At 33.2% G+C, this 22285-nt stretch overlaps 2 protein-coding genes across 7 annotated transcripts in view; one reads left to right on the forward strand and one right to left on the reverse strand.

The window, feature by feature from the left end:
• The window catches only part of LOC109594248 (transcriptional activator cubitus interruptus), a 52681-nt gene that overhangs the window by 5444 nt on the left and 24952 nt on the right, over positions 1–22285 (reverse strand). For 2 of the 6 annotated variants that reach the window (XM_020009456.2, XM_049963442.1), the window contains exon 2: positions 1641–1765. In XM_020009456.2, the coding sequence (XP_019865015.2) occupies positions 1641–1765 (125 nt within the window). Of the gene's footprint in view, positions 1–1640; positions 1766–4708; positions 4799–6517; positions 6584–7889; positions 7913–9796; positions 10503–22285 lie in introns of those variants that run through there. The other 4 variants (XM_049963443.1, XM_049963439.1, XM_049963440.1 and 1 more) reach the window with 4 other exon arrangements.
• Positions 906–22285, forward strand: part of LOC109594232 (two pore potassium channel protein sup-9) — a 125219-nt gene continuing 103839 nt past the window's right edge. Inside the window, exon 1 of the mRNA XM_049963445.1 lies at positions 906–919. The gene's annotated coding sequence lies outside the window, so the exon portion shown is untranslated. The remainder of the gene's footprint in view (positions 920–22285) is intronic.

Genomic DNA, 22285 nt, shown 5'->3' on the forward strand with positions numbered 1-22285 from the left:
CGTTGTATGTTTATTTGGACGAACAGAGAAATGTGTTGACTATATTTATTTATAAGGAAGTCACTTTATGAATGGAAAAGGTAGTTAGGGAATTACAGTAACTTTTCAGTTTTGTATGCCAACATTTACCAGTATTTTCTTGCAAACATTTATTGTTAAGACGACTTAAATTAAGACGTGGAAAACTTAAAATAGTAAGAGGGCAACGCTTCGAAATATGACTCCGCCATAAATATAAATCTTGAAAGAAAGTTTTATTATTAGCTTAATGTATTCGTCAGCAAAGTCAAACACACGTAAAGTAATTACATTTTTAAGTAACAAAACAATTCAGGAAAGGGATAATTAAAAACGTCATTCAAAAATGCATATTGGAAGATGATTTTTTTTTTCTCCATAGTTAAAATGCAATGAAGACTGGATGGCGTCTGGTCCTGACCACTTCAGAGATTTTATTTTGTTGTGTTATGGGTAATAAAATACGAGGCAGAGGAAGACGTACCCACATATTTACGATGTCTGTCCGTTTATCTGTCGGTAAAATTCGTTGTACGCATCTGGTTCAGTTAAAATTGTGTATCTGTTGTGGATGTCGTAACGCTATTTCGGTACCAAAATGTGTTTCGTTTTATTGTTCTTATCCGCCATCATTGCTATTATTGGTACGCTCAGTTTTATTAGATTATTCTCCCTGAGTCGATGGTAATACGTGCACACTTGCAACGTTATTGGGAATAAAGAAATAAAAGATCACAACAGATACAAAGAGGTATTCGTAATATTGTTCAGGTGACAACAAAAGATATGTATAGCTAACCATGCGGGAAGTCTGTTCAGCCTGCGATTGTTCTTAGGCTTGTGGACAAAACGAGCAAGAATTGAGGGCTGTATATCCGGTCGAGTGGAGGCGTAAACATCGGTAAGCATAACGTACGGCTTTATTGCAATTAATAAATCGTGCGTAAAACGTGTGTTGTTTTAAGATTGTTGACGTTTCCGTAAGAAATCCCAGCAACACATTCATAAGTCCTTGTCCTACGCCTGTAGATATGATTCTAGGAACGGTAGCTGGGTTTCGGAATGTGAACATTTCTAATTGTCTGTTGGAATTCAGGCTTGTTCCAAATGTACAAATACGGTTGCCATAAAAGTAGCAAATTGTATGCAAATAATCAATTAATTATTAACAGTTGGAAAGTTGCTCAATATGTTAATCCATTTACGAATGAAAAGCAGCTCGCATAAAATCGGATCAGGCGGACCAATGTAATTTATAAATTATCATAATTTTTAATAGAGCCGGATATTAAACGAGTACCATCAATAAAGCCTTTATTTTATGACGCGCGGCCATGTTTGGACTCAAGCTGCGAGAAGGCAACGTGACACATTTTATAGGAGATATTAAAATATCGAACGTGAACTCGAGCCGTTCTCAAGTGACATAACGATGACTTTTAGAGACTTCTATGTTAAATTATTTTTATCGGGTTTCGTCATAATCCTCAATGTATTGACTAAACAAATATGGTCAAAATGATTGAGTTTCATTGTAATATTAGTTCAATTTACCTCAATCAAAGGCTTATTTGTGGGTAAGCTATGTAACATGTGATGAATGAAATTAATTAGGTACTCACCATGGATAGAATTATTACTGGAATGCTGGAGGGAATAAAGGTACTCCATGTGGGGTGGCAGCCGGTATGCTGGGTGTAGATCCCTGCCCAATAGTTGGAGACTGCCACTAGGGCTACCGCCAACACTGAAAAATAAACGCATTAAATTAATTTTCAATTCCACTGGAAATATGTTGTTGAATTAAAAGGTTTTTCAGTTCAAACATATTAACTATTTATTCTCAGGATATCGAGTCAAAGATCAACTGCGGATTTCAATACTGGACGAGGAACATAAATAAAGCTAATTATAATAATTAGCTTGACACGACTGTGGTTTTAATTGAAACATTTTTAAGCGGCACGGGATTTAAAGCCGAATAAAAATCAATTGATTTAACGTTTTCGATATCCATAAATTAACACATAAAAAAGCGATTAGTTAGCGTAAGCAATCCAACGTTCTTAATGGAGCGGTAATTTATGAAACACTTGACGCGCTCTGTGCTTCATAGAGCGCAATAATAATTCACGTCATTATCTCCCATCTATTCAAATAAATAAAGTCGAAGTGCCATTAATCAAAATCACTCTGTTCAATTGTACGGTCCGAAGGCTACGGCTACAGGACTTGACTATTACAAATCACGGTTTTTGGAACGTCCACGGGTCCAATAATTTCCGAAAGCTCATCCCAACCGAGCCGTTGACCTCTTTGACGTATGATTAATCGGCTAGTTTCCTCAAACAAGATAATTACATTGTCCGTGTAATTTAATGAAATTAAAATATTATTAACGGTGTCGAAAGAATTTCTAGAAGATCCCAGACGCAGTTATTATTTATGTTGATGAAGTTCAATGTGAATTGATTGTTTCTAACCAAGGTACAAGTGGATTCCTCGACTGCCTACCAAGTCATGAAGGTATAAAGATAAAGCGGCAAAAACCGTTCAATTCCCCAGCAATTAATTTTTTCGTTTTAATTTTTTACGAGTAATAAAATTAACAACTCACAGCCTGTACATTCAAGATAATAAAGAGAAGCGAATAAACTAATAAAAGTCGAGTGGCAACTCGCGGCAACAAAGTAAGAATCATGAACGTACTCGCTGAGAGGTGAGCTCTTGGCCATCTTTCATGTGACATTTTTCTCGATTCAAATTGGCATCAGCTGTCATTAATATTACAACATTACAACAAATAACATAAAACGTTCCTCAATAGTTTTTTTTTATTGCTGCAGCAACAAATCAGGAAATACTTGTTATGTTTTCCTCGGTTACTTATGCATAAACGTATATTTAAATTACTCCAAGCACAAACATGTTTTAATAGTGCGATGACGTATTCCGTAAATAAGATCATGAATAAACAGAGAAAAAGATGCGACTACAACAGCTGATTTTACATTTCCAGCTCGTTCATTTGTGGTGATTAACTACTTCCTCACATTGGTGACAGATACAATGGAGGAAACTGAGCTCAGGCCAAAATTTTAAAACAAGCTTTTGTTCAGTTTCAAGTATGTCATTATGCGATGTTGACTTCTTACATATTAAACCATGACGGACTGTAACTTACAATTAACATGACCATTATTCACCGTACTAAAATTACTAGCAGGCCTTTATGACGGGCAACTGTTTTCTCACTGTTTGCTTGATTTATCCTGGTGCTGTGCAGAAGGTCTCAAACCGCAAAATAAGTAACTTATAATTAGTGACGATTAACAATGATTATAAAGACATAAATTCAAGTGAGTCGATAGGAAAAAGTGGCCCTCGTAAAATCGGAAATTTATTACCACTAACTCTGGTAGACGAGGATCATTAACTCGTATACGAACCCATCAAGTGACCATGCCTTCGGCCGATGCATCCTCTTAATTTGCTTGTATGCGTATTACCAGCAATCTGCGATATACGCGGGACTGTTTGAAGAGTTTTTGCATGCTTTGCAATTATAAGCAGCGGCGCGATGTTTAATTAAAGAATTAAAATACATCAGGCAGCTTCGCATAATAAATTAATCATTGCTAAACTTCTTCAAGTTTTTTTTCTCGTGAAAAACCACACATTATGTTTATGAACAATTTGAATGATTTTTGACTTTTGATTATCTGATTCCAATAACAAAAGGCTTGTTCCATCAAACACGCCTTGGGACGTGTACAGCAACAGACTGATTGTTCAATTATGCCACGAAGAAAGAAGAAAAGCAAGTCGTTTTGCAAAATCGTTACATGATTTTTCAATTTAGCATAGAAAAGAGGCAGAGACCGTTTGTGAGCGATAAGTAAGTGAGTAAGTAACCAGTTGACCGTGATCAGATACGGGAGTTCAACTGAGCATGCCAATTAAAGAAAACTGTCCCACCCTCGTGTGTGTTAGCTCGGTTAGATTACCATTCCTATGGTACTCTTCTGGGTCTTTCACGTGACCGTTGGTGTTAATGGGCTCGCTTAATCGCCTCGCATTCATTCCCTATGCGAGACATCTTATACCATCGAACAGAAGGGCTTAATTAGCACAGAGGAACAGATATTTACTCGCTCTCGAGACGTGGAAGGATTTTAGATTATTTGGTTATCGTGCACGGCAATACTTATTAGGATAAATCAGTCGACTCAGCATGTGGTTTTTTATTTGTGCCAACTAATTTGCTTTTGATAGTTTATTCATGTGATTTTTTTGTTGGGAATCAGCGAAGCAATGAGCGTTTACAAATGATTTTCTATAAATAACCGGCAAGCATAAAAAAATACTATTTTTACAACTCAATACAAAAGTGTAATTAATTCTGTGGTGTCAGCGAGTTTTAACAAAACAATCTCGTGTAATGTTTGCGCCCACGTGTGTACGCCCCTACCGAGTGGAACAGCCTGGTCCTCCCGGACAGAAGAGAAATATCTTCTTGAAGCGAGGCCTATTCAAATCGAAAACGCCGATAGTATCTCTCGAAAGGCCACGCCGGTTAAGGGATAGCTTTCTTTTCATGACAATGCCTTAATTCTCTTTGAAATAATAATGGCCCTTCAAAGAGCCTAGCAGGTAGACGCTCGTTATAACAGCACACCGCACACCTCACCTCCTAATGATTGTTTCCTTTTTCCTTGTAAATTAAATAAATTCATGACGAAATAATAGGCACGGTGACACTTATTGAAACCTGGCAGGTATCTCTTCACTTCGGGGAATTGAAACGTAACGTCGTTTCACGCAGATCCTCAAAAAACAATGACGATGATGGGCACCAATTCACAATACGTCAGTGGCTGTTAGGTGCCATTATAACGCATAACTGATTGTGCGACGTACAATACTTTTTGTGCTCCGGACAATTTGCATTTAGAAGGCGGTACTGTTCGAAGTGCGGAGAAACGAGATCGGCCGCTAATCTGTGCAGTGTGGCGGAAAGTCATGTGTAAAGTCCATTCATGAATATTTAATTGAAGATCGCCAGTATCGATTGCAACCACTCACGACATTGCCGTGCAAAGTTTGTGGTCAGTGGCAATTACTTGCCCCTCTGACACTTATCTCATTACTGGACACTGGCATAAAATAGGTGCTTTACCATTTTTCACCCGCAATATGCACCTTATTCCCTGTTAACTATTTTACGCGGATAAAAATAGCTGGAACTATTCGTGGAATTTTTATGTTTTATAATTGGCAACAATTTATAGCTTTAGCAACTGAAGTTTTTTGCTGGATGTTAATAAATAATTAATAAATTTATTCATTAGCACATTAGTATATAATAAATTAATTTGTCACGACTACTAACATTACTTAATTTATTTGTGGGATAGTTGTAAAACGGGATTATTTAAACCTCCAATAAAAATAAAATATGTTATTATCTCGACTGGTTTAGCCTATAAATTTTGTGGTTAGGTACCACCTTACACAGCGAGGATTAACATTTCTCTAAGGAGAGGAGCTGTGTAACTATTTCATTATCATAATTATTTCGAGCAATAAATTTTATCGTAGCTTAGAGGCTGGGCCTTTTCAAATCACCACCGAGAGCGTGGATCATAGAAACATCTAACAGGGCTATTTCTGATGCCAGCTCATGTGTGTTAACGTTTATGCTAATACGGTTTGACCACGGTTTCGGAAAATATGAAATATAGTTTGCAAATACTTGATTAATGACGATAATTAAAATACAAATAACAGTAGCATCTTGGCACGCATGTTCAATTACTCTTCTTTATTGCACTTGTATGTCATCTGTTTATGGAAGAGATGCCACGCCCAACGGGTCAGGTTTAATCAAACCCCGTCACTTATTCAATATGCATGCGTATCTGAAATAAAGCAATTAGATGCGGTTTGGCAACATCGGGAGGCTGCATCAAGATTACAAAATGAAACAATTATAAATTTAAATAGAAGGCCGTGGCGGCTATAGTGGGAGTGAGACGGAGTGAGCACAGATTGAATATCGGCCTAGGGCAGGTTTTTAGAAGTAACTATGATTAACGACTTTATTATACCCTCGGCCCGAGAAAACCGGATTTTGTAACTTCATCATCATTTAAAGCACTGCATCGGCCGGTCGGCTGTACGGCACTCGGTCTCTTATTTTATTTTCGGTCACGAATTTCAACTAAATTGTTACTTTCTCAACGCAATGAAAAATTTTCGTTATCTATCAATGACAAACGGAATTATTCACGAATTAACAAGGAATTTCTTTATTCTCGGCCCAGCCATCAACCCGAAAGAGGACAATGACTTCGATAAATGCGCCTCTTGTGTGTTTTGGGGCTTGATTGGCGTGAAGTGATGGTGTCAATTGATGCCAGGTTTCATTTAATTCGGATAGTTTTCTAATTGTCACCAAGAGATGATGTGATGTTGATATGAAATAATATTGATTTACCTTAAGACCAGGGAATCTGTCATTATGTTTCACTAGTTGGATTGAACGATCAACTGCCTACATCACCAGAGCATATTAACTTTTTATGCACAGCTACAACACCTTTTAGAGATAAATGCGCATCTAATTTATGTACTAATACGTATATTCATTTAGTGCGAACATTGAATACAAATAATTACATTACCAGGAGGTGAATGTTGGGGTCATAAGTGTCCCACTTTTTTATAACAAGGTGTGTTATTAATGCTTTCAGGCCCGTTCTTTTATTATCATTGGCTGAAATATTTTCAGTTCGGTACAATAAAACATGTTAATGTTATGCAAGTTTTACTGCCGTTTTTGACCCTTTCCCTCTTTAATGTATTTATTTGGGCGAGTTTATTGCTGTTATCATTTTAACACTAATATAAAACGAGTACGTAAAACACGACAAAGAACAGGTGGACTTTGTGTAATAGTCACCGCCAGATGCATTTAATTAGACCAGGTTCGTTAAAAAAAACTTAGAGTCCTCGATACTAATTCCGGAGACTGGAGTACTCGAATTGTAAAATTTTTAAGACTTGTTTGTTCAGCGATAATTTGTTAATAAAGCCACAAACTGGTTTCCACTCTCGACGGTAATTGCCTGCCTTTTAATATCAGTTTCATACCAGAAAGTCGAATTATTATAATTAAAGATAATTGCAGAGTTACCCGACAGCATGTATACGTTTATTAACAACTATTTGTATTCATCGATCCTACGAAAATTATATTAATACATTAATTTATAAACTGAACGCGTAATTTCAGCCTTACCATAAAAAGTGACATATCAATTAGTCACTACTGTAGATATATCAACACAACATGACTTAATAATCACGGACGTTATTTGTTATAACCCATTATTATAATTATCATTAGCCAAAATCTTGTGCACATAATTCAAAAACGAAACAATACATAGAAACATACCAAAAGGGATTAGTTTCTTCGTAAGCTCACGTAACTGGAAATTTACGAGAGCATATAGTATTGGGTCAACGAAAAATGTTTTCAATGAATCCATCACATTTTATTTCTCTGTTAAAATTCAAAGATTCCGAGGCACGAACAAAAAATTAAAAGGATCCAGGTAAGAAATCCTGTGTCTGGGATTGACAACTATGTCGCAGTGGTAAACACTGAAACGGTCAAGGAAACGATAACCAGAGTTACTGAGATAAATTTACGTTTCCTAAAATGATAATTTTTATGAATATTAAACCAATTGTGGTATTAAATTGGGTCTCAAATAATAACTAATATTGAATGGGTTGTTTGTTGTATCATTTCTTATCCCAACTAGATTGATCACCAATCAAAATTGTCTAGATGAACTTACTATTGTTTTGGGTAAGGAATTCGATGGGCCGGATATTCCAAATAAGGCATATTGGTAAATTAACACTAACAAACTGACTAGAAACGATCACCGAACATTTGAATTCACTAAAACTGCACGTGTCGAGGCATCAAGGGACGTAGGACCTGCCTCTACAAGAGGTTGACTAGTACTAAAGCGGCGAGGGACGTTCACGTTGCGAGGGTAGTTGGAACCATTTCACCATCACTCCAGGCACCATCTGAGGCCATTACGGAACAAGTGACTAAGGAACTTATCAGGTTGGAAACTTTGACAAAGGTTTCAAATGATTCAATGGCTGTCCACGTAACAATAACGTTTTAGAAAATAAATTATCTGTAAAATCTTATTTATTGTATCAAACGTATTTTTTTATTTACAACCTTTCTGTTTACCTAAGGTAAAAAATTTTCAAATCTTATTTAATAAACTGCATCTTCTTAGAACATTTTCCAAAAAAAGTTCTAATAAGCTTAATAGTTGAACACAGATTTTGATATGAAATTTAAATTAAATAAAGAATGCCATTAAAGTCCTTTTACAGTAATTACTTTTCAAGATGATTCAAGTAGTAAAAACTATAATTAAGAATTAATGTGAGAAAAACAAATGATAATTAAACAATGGTAATAACTTTCTAAGTCGAGGAAGAAATTAAAATGGATGAATTCAAGATCACTCAAGTCAGACACTCACGAAGCAATTAGGAGATTATCATCATCATCGTCTTGTAAAACATTACGAGACTGAAAAACACTGCAAACATGGAAAAATCTCATTAATCATCAATAAAAAGTTCCACAGTAAGAGTACAAATTAATTATCAATTCTTTAATTATACGAAATACCACCAGTAATTTCTAATAGATGAATTACACGCTGGGTTATTTCTCTAAACTGGCGTGTAACAATGTTTCACATCCAAAAGTGAAACCAATGTTTACGAGTTTTGAACTGCATTTGACGATATAAATTTCAAAATAATGACATGCCTGTAGGTATCTAATAATGTCAAGTTTAAATCATGCATGTTTACGACGCTGTAAAGGTTTGAATCTATTTACGACTTGTTTTTATCTGCGTTTGATTTTATTTCAATGATGCGAGAATAAATTGATAAGTGACACTTAAAACAGGTTATTTTTTTATACGTTAAACAAGAGTTTTCCAAATGGAAGAACAAATTGTTTCAAATTCCATATACACCTTTTACGCCCACTCATACAGCTGTAAAGTCAGAAAATGAACATTTCAAAGTACCAAGAATGCCAGATGTAGCGTTAATAATTTAACAAAGAAACTAGAAATAGCTGGCATACGTTTCAAACATTTATTAGTTGTAAATTAAAAGATACTGATCATTAACCTTATATTATAACACATAAATCTGATATATGTTTGTATATTAGAAGAATATTTTAGAATACTAATTTAAACATAAATTTAACAATCTTTTATTATAGTTTTGAATCTGTATTGGAATAATAAATGTTAAATATCACATTTTTTGTAAGAACTGATGAGAATAATGATTATCAATGAATCTTAATTTGATCCACATTAGAAGATTTTCAGAACGGTACCACAAGATTACATAATTCTGTAATAGTACTTTGTTTAATGATTACATCGTTAAGTCAAAAATAAGAAAGATCAATCCAATTTGAGTTATATCATTGAAGAAATTTAAGAATGCACCACTTAAACAAGAACCATTATATAGATGGTGTGTGTGTTTCTAATTAGGATTAAATACTTAGTAGAAAGTTTTTTAAAATCAAATAAAAGAAAGAAAAAATAAGATTTGAGTCCTAAGGAAGACATAATAGTATTGTTATAAAAAGTATTCGTAGTATGTATGTACATTTATGTAAAGAATAACTTACATTTCCTCTTGAATAGCCAGGATTAGATCTTTTGGTAAATCCCATTAATTAGTTAATCACAACCAAAAATGAAATTACATGCACAACACTAAACTAAATAATATACATCACAGTATTCGCACAGCGATTAGGAATCCTTTAGCACGTGTGAACTGCAGTAGAGCGGTCGCTACGCGTCCGGTTTAACCCACGCATCGTCTAGCAGGATAGGCAACAGGGTGGTTCGCGCGCTCCCTGTCATCGTGTGATTTTTGGGGGAAACAACGTAGAAGCAGGAGAGCGTCCGGCAGTAGTAACAGCAGGATCGGAGGCCGGTGTTGGACTGAAGAGAAGAACAAGAAGAGAGGTCGGAAGACTGGGAGAGGTGAGGCGGGAGACCACCCATGCGGCTAGACCAATCTCGTCCGCGCCGAACGCGACGTCTTATTCCGGCCGGGCCGAGGACAACGTAATGAAAGCCGCGACGACGAAAATCAGACCGCAAGGATGATTGAGCCGTGGACCCGGGGCCACACCATCAACGACATCCACTTGCCGTTCTTCTTGATCGCCCGATGACACTTGCCAGACCAGACATCACATGTTCATGTCCGCAATTCAAACGCGGACGTCTTTCTTCCTTTATTTCTCTGTTACACGTTCACTTTTCTAATGCCTACGGTTGCGTTTCTAGAAATGAAAAGGAAGACAACAGTGTTGATGTTTGCTTATTGCAGTCTCCACTTTTTACCTCAAGGAAGATGCTAATTTACATCTAAAGAAGGATGGATGTAATTATCTACCAATTAATTAACAAGCAAATTTTCTCTTTTCCTCTCTTCCTCACGAATAAAACACTTTCCAAGAATATCAACCTTGATTTAGACAATTAGATTTTGCTTATTACCTTTGGTTCTTGTCAACAATGGTTGAAATTAAAGAAATAAAATCAAATAAACAGTTTTATTTATCATCATCATCTGTTTCTTTCTAAGTATGGGAGAAGAAGATCTGCTATTCCTAATATTTTCTCATATTATTGCTCACGTAAAATGAAGATAATAAAGTAGAATAATAGTGGTTTAATAACTCCAGTGTCTATTTTTACCATACGAAAATTACAAAATTACAATTAAAGGAGTGATGGAATCGCATGGATTTTCTCATTATCTTTAATTCTTCCCAATAAAAAACTCCAACCCCATCATCATTCATTTCTTATAAGTATGACAGAAGAAGAAATAATGTTCCTAATATTTTCTTATATGATTATAATAAATAGTAATTTTGCTATTTTAAATAGAACAACAATAATGACTGATTTCAATTTTCTCTATATGAAAGATAAATTACTGCGAAAAAGAAGACATAATTCCGAGAACCTAACAAATAAAAAAGATATATTTTCTCTTTTCCTTCTTCTCCACAGATAAAACACTTTCGAAAGAAGAAACTTTGAGTCAGGAATTTGAATCGAATGCATTCTTCTCATCAACACCTGGTTCTTCTCAAGAATTATAAATTAAAAACCTCCATCTCCATCATCATCTATTTCTTGCCAGTTATGACTGAAGAAGAAATAATCTTCCTAATATTTGCTCATATTATTACTTTTATAAATGAAGATAAAAAATATTTTTAATGTAACACAAGAATACAACACTGATTATTTATTCCAGTTTTAAATTTTACCCTACGAAATTACTAAGAAGTGAACTTTGAGTCAGGAATGACCCTAATTGGAATCGAATGGATTTTTCTCATTACCTTTGGTTTTCCCAATAATAAAGTTAAAATTTCCACCTCCATTTTTGTCTTTTTCTTGATACGCATAACAGAAGAATAAATAACGTTACAAAAATGCAAGATACAAGAAAATATATTAAATTTAAGATGCACATACCCATACTAATTTGGCCAAAATAAAAAACCTTAGTAGTGTGTAGTTTAGTGACTGCCCTCTTACTCTCCATATGAAAAATAAAAAACTGCAACTGAAGAAGTGACAAAATTTTGAGAACATATCAACTAATAAATATAAGTTTCTGGACAACACTTGGGTCAGGAAATAAGTAAAATAATATTTTTTATTTAAGATACATATATCCACAATATGTGCTAATTTTCCTATTCCAAAGAATACAACAATGATTACTTATTCCAGTTTTAAATTTTACCCTACGAAATTACTACTAAAGAAGAAGTGATGTAATTATAAGAATCTATTAATTATCTAAAACAAGCTTTCTTTTTTCTTTTCCACAATTTAAACGCTTTTGAAAGAAGAATGTCAAACTTTGAGTCTGGAATGACCCTAATTGGAATCGAATGGATTTTTCTCATTACCTTTGGTTTTTCCCAATAATAAAGTTAAAATCTCCTCCTCCATTTTTGTCCTTTTCTTGTTACGCATAATAGAAGAATAAATAACGTTTCAAAAATGCAAGATACAAGAAAATATATTAAATTTAAGATGCACATACCCATACTAATTTGGCCAAAATAAAAAACCTTAATTCAGATTGAACATGTTATTTGCCCATCGTAAAAAAAATCACGTCACTGACCGCAAATGTCTGTGTTATGGTATTATCGTATGTCGTGACAACCCATCGTGCTTCACGGGGAGCAAGGGGCACAAAAATGCCCCACGAATCAGTCTGAACAGCGCATTAATATCACCGTCATCATCATCATCTTCCATCGACAATAACGCAAACAACGGCGGGTTTCGGTACGGCAAAGAACACCGCAATGACTTCATCATCGGTAATAACTTTATATTTACTATTGGCCCTTGCCACCAGCGGCGTAATTTAATCAACGCCACTACGAGGGGTTCTCCACATATATTATCAATATATTTTTTATACAAATGTAAATAATATGGTTGAGGAGAATCAAAAGCTGCACAACAATACTTAATTGTTAGAAAGTGAACGAGGTAAATCCAAATACTAATTTGCTTTCAAAGATTCATCACATTTTCAGACTGTAATATGCACATTTAAATTGTTTGTTAACATTTTTCCCACCATCCATTTATACGATTGTTGTTAGAAAATAAATATATATTATCGTTGCCACTACAAAAGTTGTACTCTATAATTACATACCACACATCGTTCACAAGTATAGGCTGTTTAATTGCATAAAATTGTATGTCATTTGCTAAATTACTTAATTATGTAGACACTACACATACTATTGAACTGTTTTTATTTCAAATCAATTACTACATACCAGTTTTATTCTGTGTCATTCTCTAGTACTTTCGTTAATTTGTCTTTACAGTTAGAAAAATTTTGTTGATACTCGTTTAATCATGAAAATTATAAATAATATATAATGATATATAAATACAATAAAAAGGAATTGTATTTTGGAACCTCCTATATTTTATTAGTACTGTTCATATTCATTCAGAAAAACACTTAATTAGTGTTGAAGAGGTATATTTTAAATAAGGTTTCCCCAATAGAATGATCTAATTACTAATTGAAGGGCAAAAAATTATAGTCGTTTCCTAATTTAAATAATTTAATTTTAAAGTTAATTTGTTGTTGATTAAGTTATTTATTTTTTCATCAACGAAACCCGCTACCTTCTGTTTTATGACATCTACGGCCACGTAAAGAGTGGCCAGCTCGTCTTGATTTCGAGATAGCGAGGAGATTGCAGCAGATGGGAGCGAACAGACACAGCGATTGAAAACAACTCTCGAAGGATAATTACTTAATCGTAAGCGGATGGATAGACGAACGAGCGAAAGCGACCGACCAAATTGCTTACGAGTCCGCAAACAAATAATAAAGGATATTAACAATTGTAATGGATTCATTAGCTTGGTCGGGGTTGTTGATCCGGCTCTCGCATATCTGTCGCGTTCCTAGTGCATGATTTATTGGAACGGTTGATAACGAATAATTCATCAATGTGACAAATGTTTTTGAGTGATTAATTGGCACGCAGCTTTATCATATCTTCATTTCAATTAAATGCGGATGGTCAATTAAAATGACTTCTAGTAATGAATTTATTAACGCTGGCAATTCCCTATCGCATCACACTCTTCACAATTCAACTAGTAACTATCCAAAAGGTCCCTAACCCTTGTCTATTGTCGCGAGTTATTAATAATAACCGACGGCTTCGTATGTGTAATGTGCGCATCGCGAAATATAAATAAAGAGATTTGAAGGAGATTTGAGAAAATATTCCAAGTAAACGAGTGGATCAAATGAATAAGACATTAAACCGCGGCATTCCTCTCGGTGAGCGAGACAATAAATCCGAGCCCAGGCCAAGGCACACAAAGAAGAGAACATCACCATCCGCCGGGCTGAAAATAAATTAAGTTTTGATACAGATTTAATGCAGGGTCTCTCCGCAATCGGCACCTGTTGTTGCACGAATAAAACCAACACGAGGATCGGGTTCGGCTTTTAAAAAAAACGTGCAAAAGTCAAACTGGCCCCGGAATTTACACAACTAGTCTCCACCGAGTTTAAGTGATGCAAATTTAAACAAAGAACTCTAACTCAATGAGTGTGCACCGGCATCTTTTAAGGTTTCCAGCGTCCGAGATGAGTTTACCTAATATGCTATTACGCAAATTTAAATTGGGATATTATACCGGGAACGGTTTAAAAGTTTAACGTTTTTTTAGTTAATTAAGTAATATTAATTTCGATTTTAATTAACATCAAAAATAGATGATGTTATTAAATTTGTGATGCACGGCGTTATTATGTATTAAGTTACAGCAGTTAAGTTAAATTATTATTATAATATTCTAATACAATCTAAGCTGTTAAGTTAATAATCTGTGGTAAATTAGCATATTTTAAGTATATGACCTACAGCTATAACATGTCCATTCAACAAGTAAAGTATCAATTACGAAATATGTAAATAAATTTTAAACAAATTGATATATTCAAATGAGTTATGAAGTCTTAAATCATTATTTATTACGGATTAAATGTGGAAAATTTAATATATGCACATAAACATTCAAAGAATATTAACTTAATGTATTGAGTGTTAAAATTGTCACATTTTTATTAAATTATAAAAATTTACATTCCGATATTCTATCTAATATCTAATTAATTTATTATTCTTTTTTTTTGTAATTTTAATATTATTATATTATATATTCTATCCTGTTGGGGGACACAAAATGACCCCATAACCTCACGGTCTAAAATCCATTAAATTTTAAATTTCTGATTGAACTAATAAGAAATGATTATGTAACATATATACCCTTAAAATGCATTTTTTAGTATTTCTAAATAGAATAATTATTAAAAATTTTTAAGATTTTGATTAGTTTTAATTATAATCTGATATAAAAATTTGTATAATTTAATAATAAAATTATAACATATAACTTTTTAAATTTTAACATTCTAAAAAAAAAATAAGAAAAATAGAGTCAATTTATTTTGAATCTATTTTATAATTTATTAATAAATTATTTCAAAATTTTAATAATAATATTTTTGTTATACATCGTATCCAGTTGGAGGACACAAAAGAACCCCATATCCCCTCAATCTAAAATTAACTAAATTTTATATTTTAGACTGAAATAATAAGAAATGTTTTTAATAATATTGTATTTTTCTAGTATTTCTATTTAGAATAACTACTAAAAAAATTTATATTTTGATAGTTTTTTTATTATAATTTAAATAAGATTGATTAAATATAAAAATTTGTATAATTAAATATTAAAATTAAAGAAATTACTATATTTCTATCTATTTTATAATTTATGAACTATTGTTTTGGGTAGTACAATTAAATAAAATATTTCAATTTTGTATTTTACAAATGTTTTTATTATACATTATATCCAGTTGGAGGACACAAAACGTCCCCACATCCCCACAGTCTAAAATTCACTAAATTTTAAATTTCAGACTGAATTCATAAGAAATATGTTAATAATATATATATTTAAATTGTATTTTTTACTTCTAGATAGAATAACTATTAAAAAAATTAAAATTTTGACTGATTGATGATTGAAAAAATCTTATGACATATAACTTTTTAACTTTTAAGGGAAATATAGATAGAATTTATATATCTACTTTATAATTTATTATTAATTTTTTAGATAGTAAAATTAAATAAATTTTGTGTTATTTTTAAAATATATTTTTATTAAGGTAATAATTTTATTATATATTTTATATTGAACTAATAATAAATTATTTTAGCCATATTTATATTTAAATTGCCTATTTTTAAATACTTCTAGATGGAATATCTATTTAAAAATCATATTTTGATAATTCTTTATTAATTAAATATAAAAAATGAAGAAATTATATGATAATAACTTTTTGAGGTTTTAGAGAATATTTTAACATAAAATCCACAACAGATTTAATTCCTATAGACTTGAAAATTAATTAAAAATTGTTTTACAGAGAAATTTATATTATATTTTTTTAATCAGAAAATACAAACGAATATTCAAATGTGACTCCGCATCATTTTTTCCAATTAAAGAAGCTGCTTCAAAAATGCCACCAGCCCAACCTGAAAGGTCCCAAGGGCCGCATAAAAAATCTAATTAGTAATGTGGAGATAATGTTGGCAACAGTGCAGTGCGCTTAATTGAGATATGAATGAGCCGGCGGCGGCTGTGCAGAAGAAGAAGATGATCTCTGCCAGCCAGCCCTGTGGTTACATGGGCGGGCCACGATACCATCATAGATCCCAAACCCATCATTGAAGCAATTTTCTTTTCTCATACTTCATTTCGTACTCGAAACGGTCGAGCTCGTTTCGGACCACGAATTGCATTATGATTGCCGACGACCGGACAAGTATGCAACTTTCTCACAGTTCCCTCACAGAGTAAACAGTACGCGCAAATCGTGATTAACATCTTCATATTATGTACCATTTAGCCTTCTCGTTTTATTTCGTTGCCTCCAACACACATTAACCGGCGAAACGGACGAAACGCGTCGGTATACAACGGTGCCAACGTCCCAATAACTCAACAGGTTTTTTTTTCTCTTCGTCAAAAAACAATTAACTGTGACATACGAAACCACGAAACGAGAAAAATGCATAGTAACCAAGCCGTACGGTGTTAATAACTCGACATCCCATTTTCGAGAAAATCAACCCGTCTGCGGTCGGCCCAAATCTTGTTCGACATAATGAAGCAATCTGGTCCATTCGATATTAGGCCCGGAGCCTCGTAGCTATTAAGCCGACACTCGTCTAACACTGGAAGCTTTCATAATTTCGGAATTGATTAATGAGGTTTGATGGATGCGTGGCAAATCGGACAACAGAACTGGCACATATTTCTGACGCCGCATCGGCATGGTAGGTGAACAAACTGGGAAAAAAATTAAGACGGAATAGGTGCGCACCTTTACCTGGTTCCTTAATTGGTTTGTTTGATGGGTAAATAAATCATAGGTGCTTAGGCGTAAAAAAAATTATGTAATTATCCTTTTCACGATTCGGACCCGATCCGTGACTAAATAATTGTCGGTTGATTGAGAAGGGGACGAGGGAATTGGTCAATTTAAACATAAAAATATAATTTTTTTTAATTGAAGAAAGGCGCCGATATATAGCTTTGAATATAGTTATATAATTTGGCTACATAAAAATTCCAAATAATTCTGTTGATTACTATTTATATGGTATTTTAAAAATATATTTTAAGGATTGTATGTAAAATAAATTGGAAATGCAAAACATTATAAAGTATTAGCTCTAAAAATTGAAAAATTAATTTTTTTGGTAGAATAAATTTAAAAAAATATATGTAAAAAATACTTACGATTAATATAATTAAAAGAACTTAGTTTCTTAGTGACTATATAAGTGTCAGTTAACTGAGAATAGAACGAAGGAATTAGTCAATTTAAATATAAAAATATATTTCTTTTAATCAAATAAAGATACCAATTTATTGCTTTGAATTTGGTTACACAAAATGGCTACAAAAAATTAGATATTATTCTATAATTCCGTTGATTAAAATGATATAAATATTACATGTAAAATAAATTAAAAAACTAAAAGGATAGGTTATTAGATATCAGCTCTAAAAACTGAAGAATTAAATTTTTTGTTAGAGTAAATTTTAAAAAAATCTGCAATAATAATTTAAAGAACTTTGTTTCTTAGTAACTAAATAAGTGTCAGTTGGTTGAGAATAAGACGACGGAATTAGTCAATTTAAACATAAAAAATCATTTACATATATTACAGTTTATAAGGTTTACAATTGGTTTTATGAGTAAATATATTCGTAAACTATCTACAAATGTTTACAAAGTGACTCCAACAAATAAAATGTAAAATAATAGTCAAAGTGTAATAAATTAGAATGTTATATATCAATCAATTTGATCTGAATGTTGAAATGCGCCTTCCATTTGTATTCCTAATTGATCAACCTACACCTTTCTCAAACGACTTTATAAAAATCAATTTAACATTCATCGCTGTAGTAACATCATACGGTACTTTAAAACAACAAACAATTCCGTTAACGATACGTTAAATGGCCGGTCCATGTTGTTATGAAATTGATCTCTGAAATTCCATCGCCATTGTTTAATGGCCCCAGTTTAATTGTTCATTATTTCCGACGATACTATAAATAACAAAACATTGACTTTCCGAGTTGTTTATGTGAACGGCATTCATATTCATAGAAAATAGATTGCGACCAAACGACGAACCAGTAAATCACTTAGCGAAAAATTTTTAATGCCGTAACTGAATTATTCAGTACACTTCTGCCCACCATTTTAAATGTTTTTCCATGATTTCCATTCAGTTTTCTTATCGCACGTACCGGACTACGTAATTTATTCGTACATGATGGCAATTCATTTTCAGTGCATTCGACTCGCAGTCATGAAAACTTACCAGCAAGAAGAAAAACGCAAAAACTCAACGTTGTTAAATGGCGATGAGAAACGAGCTTAAAACATGTAACTTATTCATTAATCGTGGGAATTCGGTTAAGCACTGGCATGTAAACACGATTACTGCGAGCAATTTGAAATAATTTAATATTAGTACAACTAGAGTGGAACGCCTTCGTTTACAAGCTTACTTATGCAACATGCGACAAACCTTTGACACAAATCATGGAACACTATCAAAATTCATATTTACTCTCGCAACAGACCTGGTTCAATTTTAGAACTGGTTTGCTCAAAGACATCCACGCCTCGTTTACGATTTTGATTTAATAATTTAGTGGGACTGTTTAAAAAAATACTTTTGATCCGGTTTACTTAAGAGACGTCACAGTTTTTGCGTACGACCCTTCAGAATTTGTGATTGAAAGGAGGTGGAGGTGTACATGTTAATTGAATCGAAACTATTTGCTAAGAATACCACGTAGCGTTTAGGAATAAGTTTATTTCACCATTACCACTTTGTGTACGGCATGCGTTGAAACGACACGTGAATAATGACATCATTTTCCATGTGTGCTAACTGGAACCGTTAGAAGCGATCCAAATGAACGAACCGATTGGTAGACCACAACAATAAATACGATTAGTTATGTTTTACCAAAAACCTGTTGATCCGTGCATAACAGACGAATCGAGTTTAATAAGTGCCCATCAGGAATGTCTTAATTTTGTCAGACGGACGAGTAACTGAAGAGGTTAAAAGAAACAAAGAGGAGCATTATTATGTTGTTGCACTCGCCGAAGGACAGGATTGAGACATTCTACCGCGTTGTTTATTCCTTCAGAGATGAATACGGTGCATTGAATCAAAACACTCGTTACATATCCGATCGTCGCTGCGATCACTCAATAGATAAGGATACCGCGTTGGTCTATTAGGGCGGCACCAACTTGGTAGCATATCCTTGAACTTAAATTGACTTATTTTAATTTAAAAAAATGTTGCAGTTTCAAGTATTTGGTTGCAACCATTTAGCGAAATAAAACTAAAATAAGCGATTTAAAGGCTCGTTTTGCAAATGAAAATGATCTTGGTTTAAAGTACGGCTTCCAGTTCGTGTTACCAACAACAAACGATCAAACCTCACCCATTTAGCGAATGCACCTGCAGACGGAAAAATGCCGCAATTACTTTCACACCACAAAGCTTAACCTTAATTACGGATTCGTGTCAAAAATGTACACACAACATTTGTCTATTTCGGTTGATCGTTTTCGTGGTATTTTAAGATTTCTGTTTTGAGCTCTGTCAAATAAATATGCCCAGTTCATAAATAAATTCTCCGCTTTTACCACTGCAAGTTATGTAAATAAAACAAGATTAACATTGCATTTACATAAACATAATCAGTGTTACTACATTTGTCAAATTGCGGAGGCTGATGAATTGCTTTGTATGATTGGAATAGTCGAAATGCGTAAAAATAGTTATTTGGTACAACCATAAGTTTTATCGGCTATGATTGTGTCGTTTAATAAAAATAAATTAAAATTGAACCTTATACTTTATTATTTCGTTTTATGTCGTACGAAACTGCACAACATCACCAATGAAGGTGTCTTGCAGAACACGTTTATTAGCACAAGAATGTACCGTGATATTACTTTGGTTGATTGTATAATCATTGTACTTCTCTATATTAATGTCTATGAAATAGTGCTTTTTGCAATTATATCTAACAGTTTAATTATAATTTAGATAAAACCAACAAATGCAAATACCAATCAAAAGTTTAATTTTGCTGCGTTGCCATATTTAGTTAATTCACTTACGTAGTTAATAGTAATTTCACTTTTAGAAACAAGATACCCTACTATAACCATATATTGTCACCATTTTATGACTTATCATTATGTTAAATTAATATCCAATTGCGTAAGTTAATGCAAATTGTCATGAGGCATACGTATTGTTATTCTGCAGAATGTAAATCATGTTTTACGTGTATGTTCTTAAGCAGCTAACCAGCTGGTTTTCATTATTATTTTATTTTTATTGGATAATCATGGAATAACTTAAACGAGTCATAAACCACAAAAATGGAACATGCTACGTGAGTATGACCACAGACTTTATAAACATTTCTAAGGAACAATTAATGTAACAAGTTATGGGACTACTATAATTACTAACAATTATATTAAAATTTAGGTGTCGAATTTAATCATCATCATCAGCAAATGATAATATCCAATTTATATTTCAATAATTAACATGAAATTAAAACTGAAGATATTCTTCCTTCATCGTCCAGGATGTAGCTGAAGATAATGTGTATTCAGAAGTCACATGATTAGAACTGATGACATTATCACATCAGACATCATTATCAGACGCATAGATATCATTGATATAAGTTTTAAAAAATTATGAACCACAGAAATGGGACATGCTACGTGATTTTGAACACGAAAATTTTGAACGTTTCTAAGTAATAATTAATGTAACCACTTAATGGGAACTAATATAAATATAACAATTATATTAACATTTTAGGTGTCAAAATTTAATTACCACCATAATCATTATCAGCAAATGAGCACGCCCAATTTATATTTCAGTAATTAGCATGAAATTAGAACTGAAGATATTCTTTCTCACTTCGTCCAGGATGTGGCAAGAAGATTATGTTTATTCAGAGGCCACATGATTAGAGCCGATGACACTCTCACATCTTTGTGGCACGGACGCATCTCCAGTTATTTATAATTTCAAAACCCCTTTCACAGACGCATAGATTTTCGTCGCATCGACCCAATTAACGGCTTATTTTCGTTTCGCGAGCAGTTATATGACCAAGCGACTGATACTAATTGAGTATCGGACGGAGGACGGCCGTAAAAAAACTGCTTATAAGAACTACATGTGTTCTCGAACATGCGGAGGCTAACAGCCTTTAACTTAACCCGCGACGAAGCTCTTTGTTTTGATGCACCGTGAATTTGCACCTATTCGTTTGTTTATTGATTCTACAATAAACTTCTTCGGCTTTATAAATAAAATGGTTCAGTTGAATTACAACCTGGGTTGCCCAACAACTTTTTCTGTTGTATCTTAACGTATCCAATCAGCTGTTATTATGCAATAAACTTCCAAGTGTTCACTTGTTTTTAAAAATGTTCTAGTTGTATTAATCGCTCCAATAACATATTAGTTCAGGTTGGCTGATTGAAAATAACTTGCATTTATTGCTTATTATCAACAAGTATGAAAACCAGTAATTATTTCCTTATACCTCACATTCAGGTAATATAATATAATCAGTTCCTAAAGCCTGTGGTAGCACATGGTATGTTCTTATACTTGTTTTGAATCCGCTTAGTGTAATCCCGCTGGTTTTTATGAAATTTAATAATCGTACTTATAAAGCTACACACACAAACGGTTTGTCGAGGTAATTGAATTATGGACACGTAACGAGTTGTTCGACATGGAAAAAAAGTGGAGTGAAACAACATCCAGACTTAATAACCCGATACAAGTTTGCTTTACTTGTAAACATGCCGACCAATAAATTCA

This window comes from Aethina tumida, chromosome 2, assembly GCF_024364675.1.
Source record: "Aethina tumida isolate Nest 87 chromosome 2, icAetTumi1.1, whole genome shotgun sequence".
Taxonomy (NCBI): Eukaryota; Metazoa; Arthropoda; class Insecta; order Coleoptera; family Nitidulidae; genus Aethina; species Aethina tumida.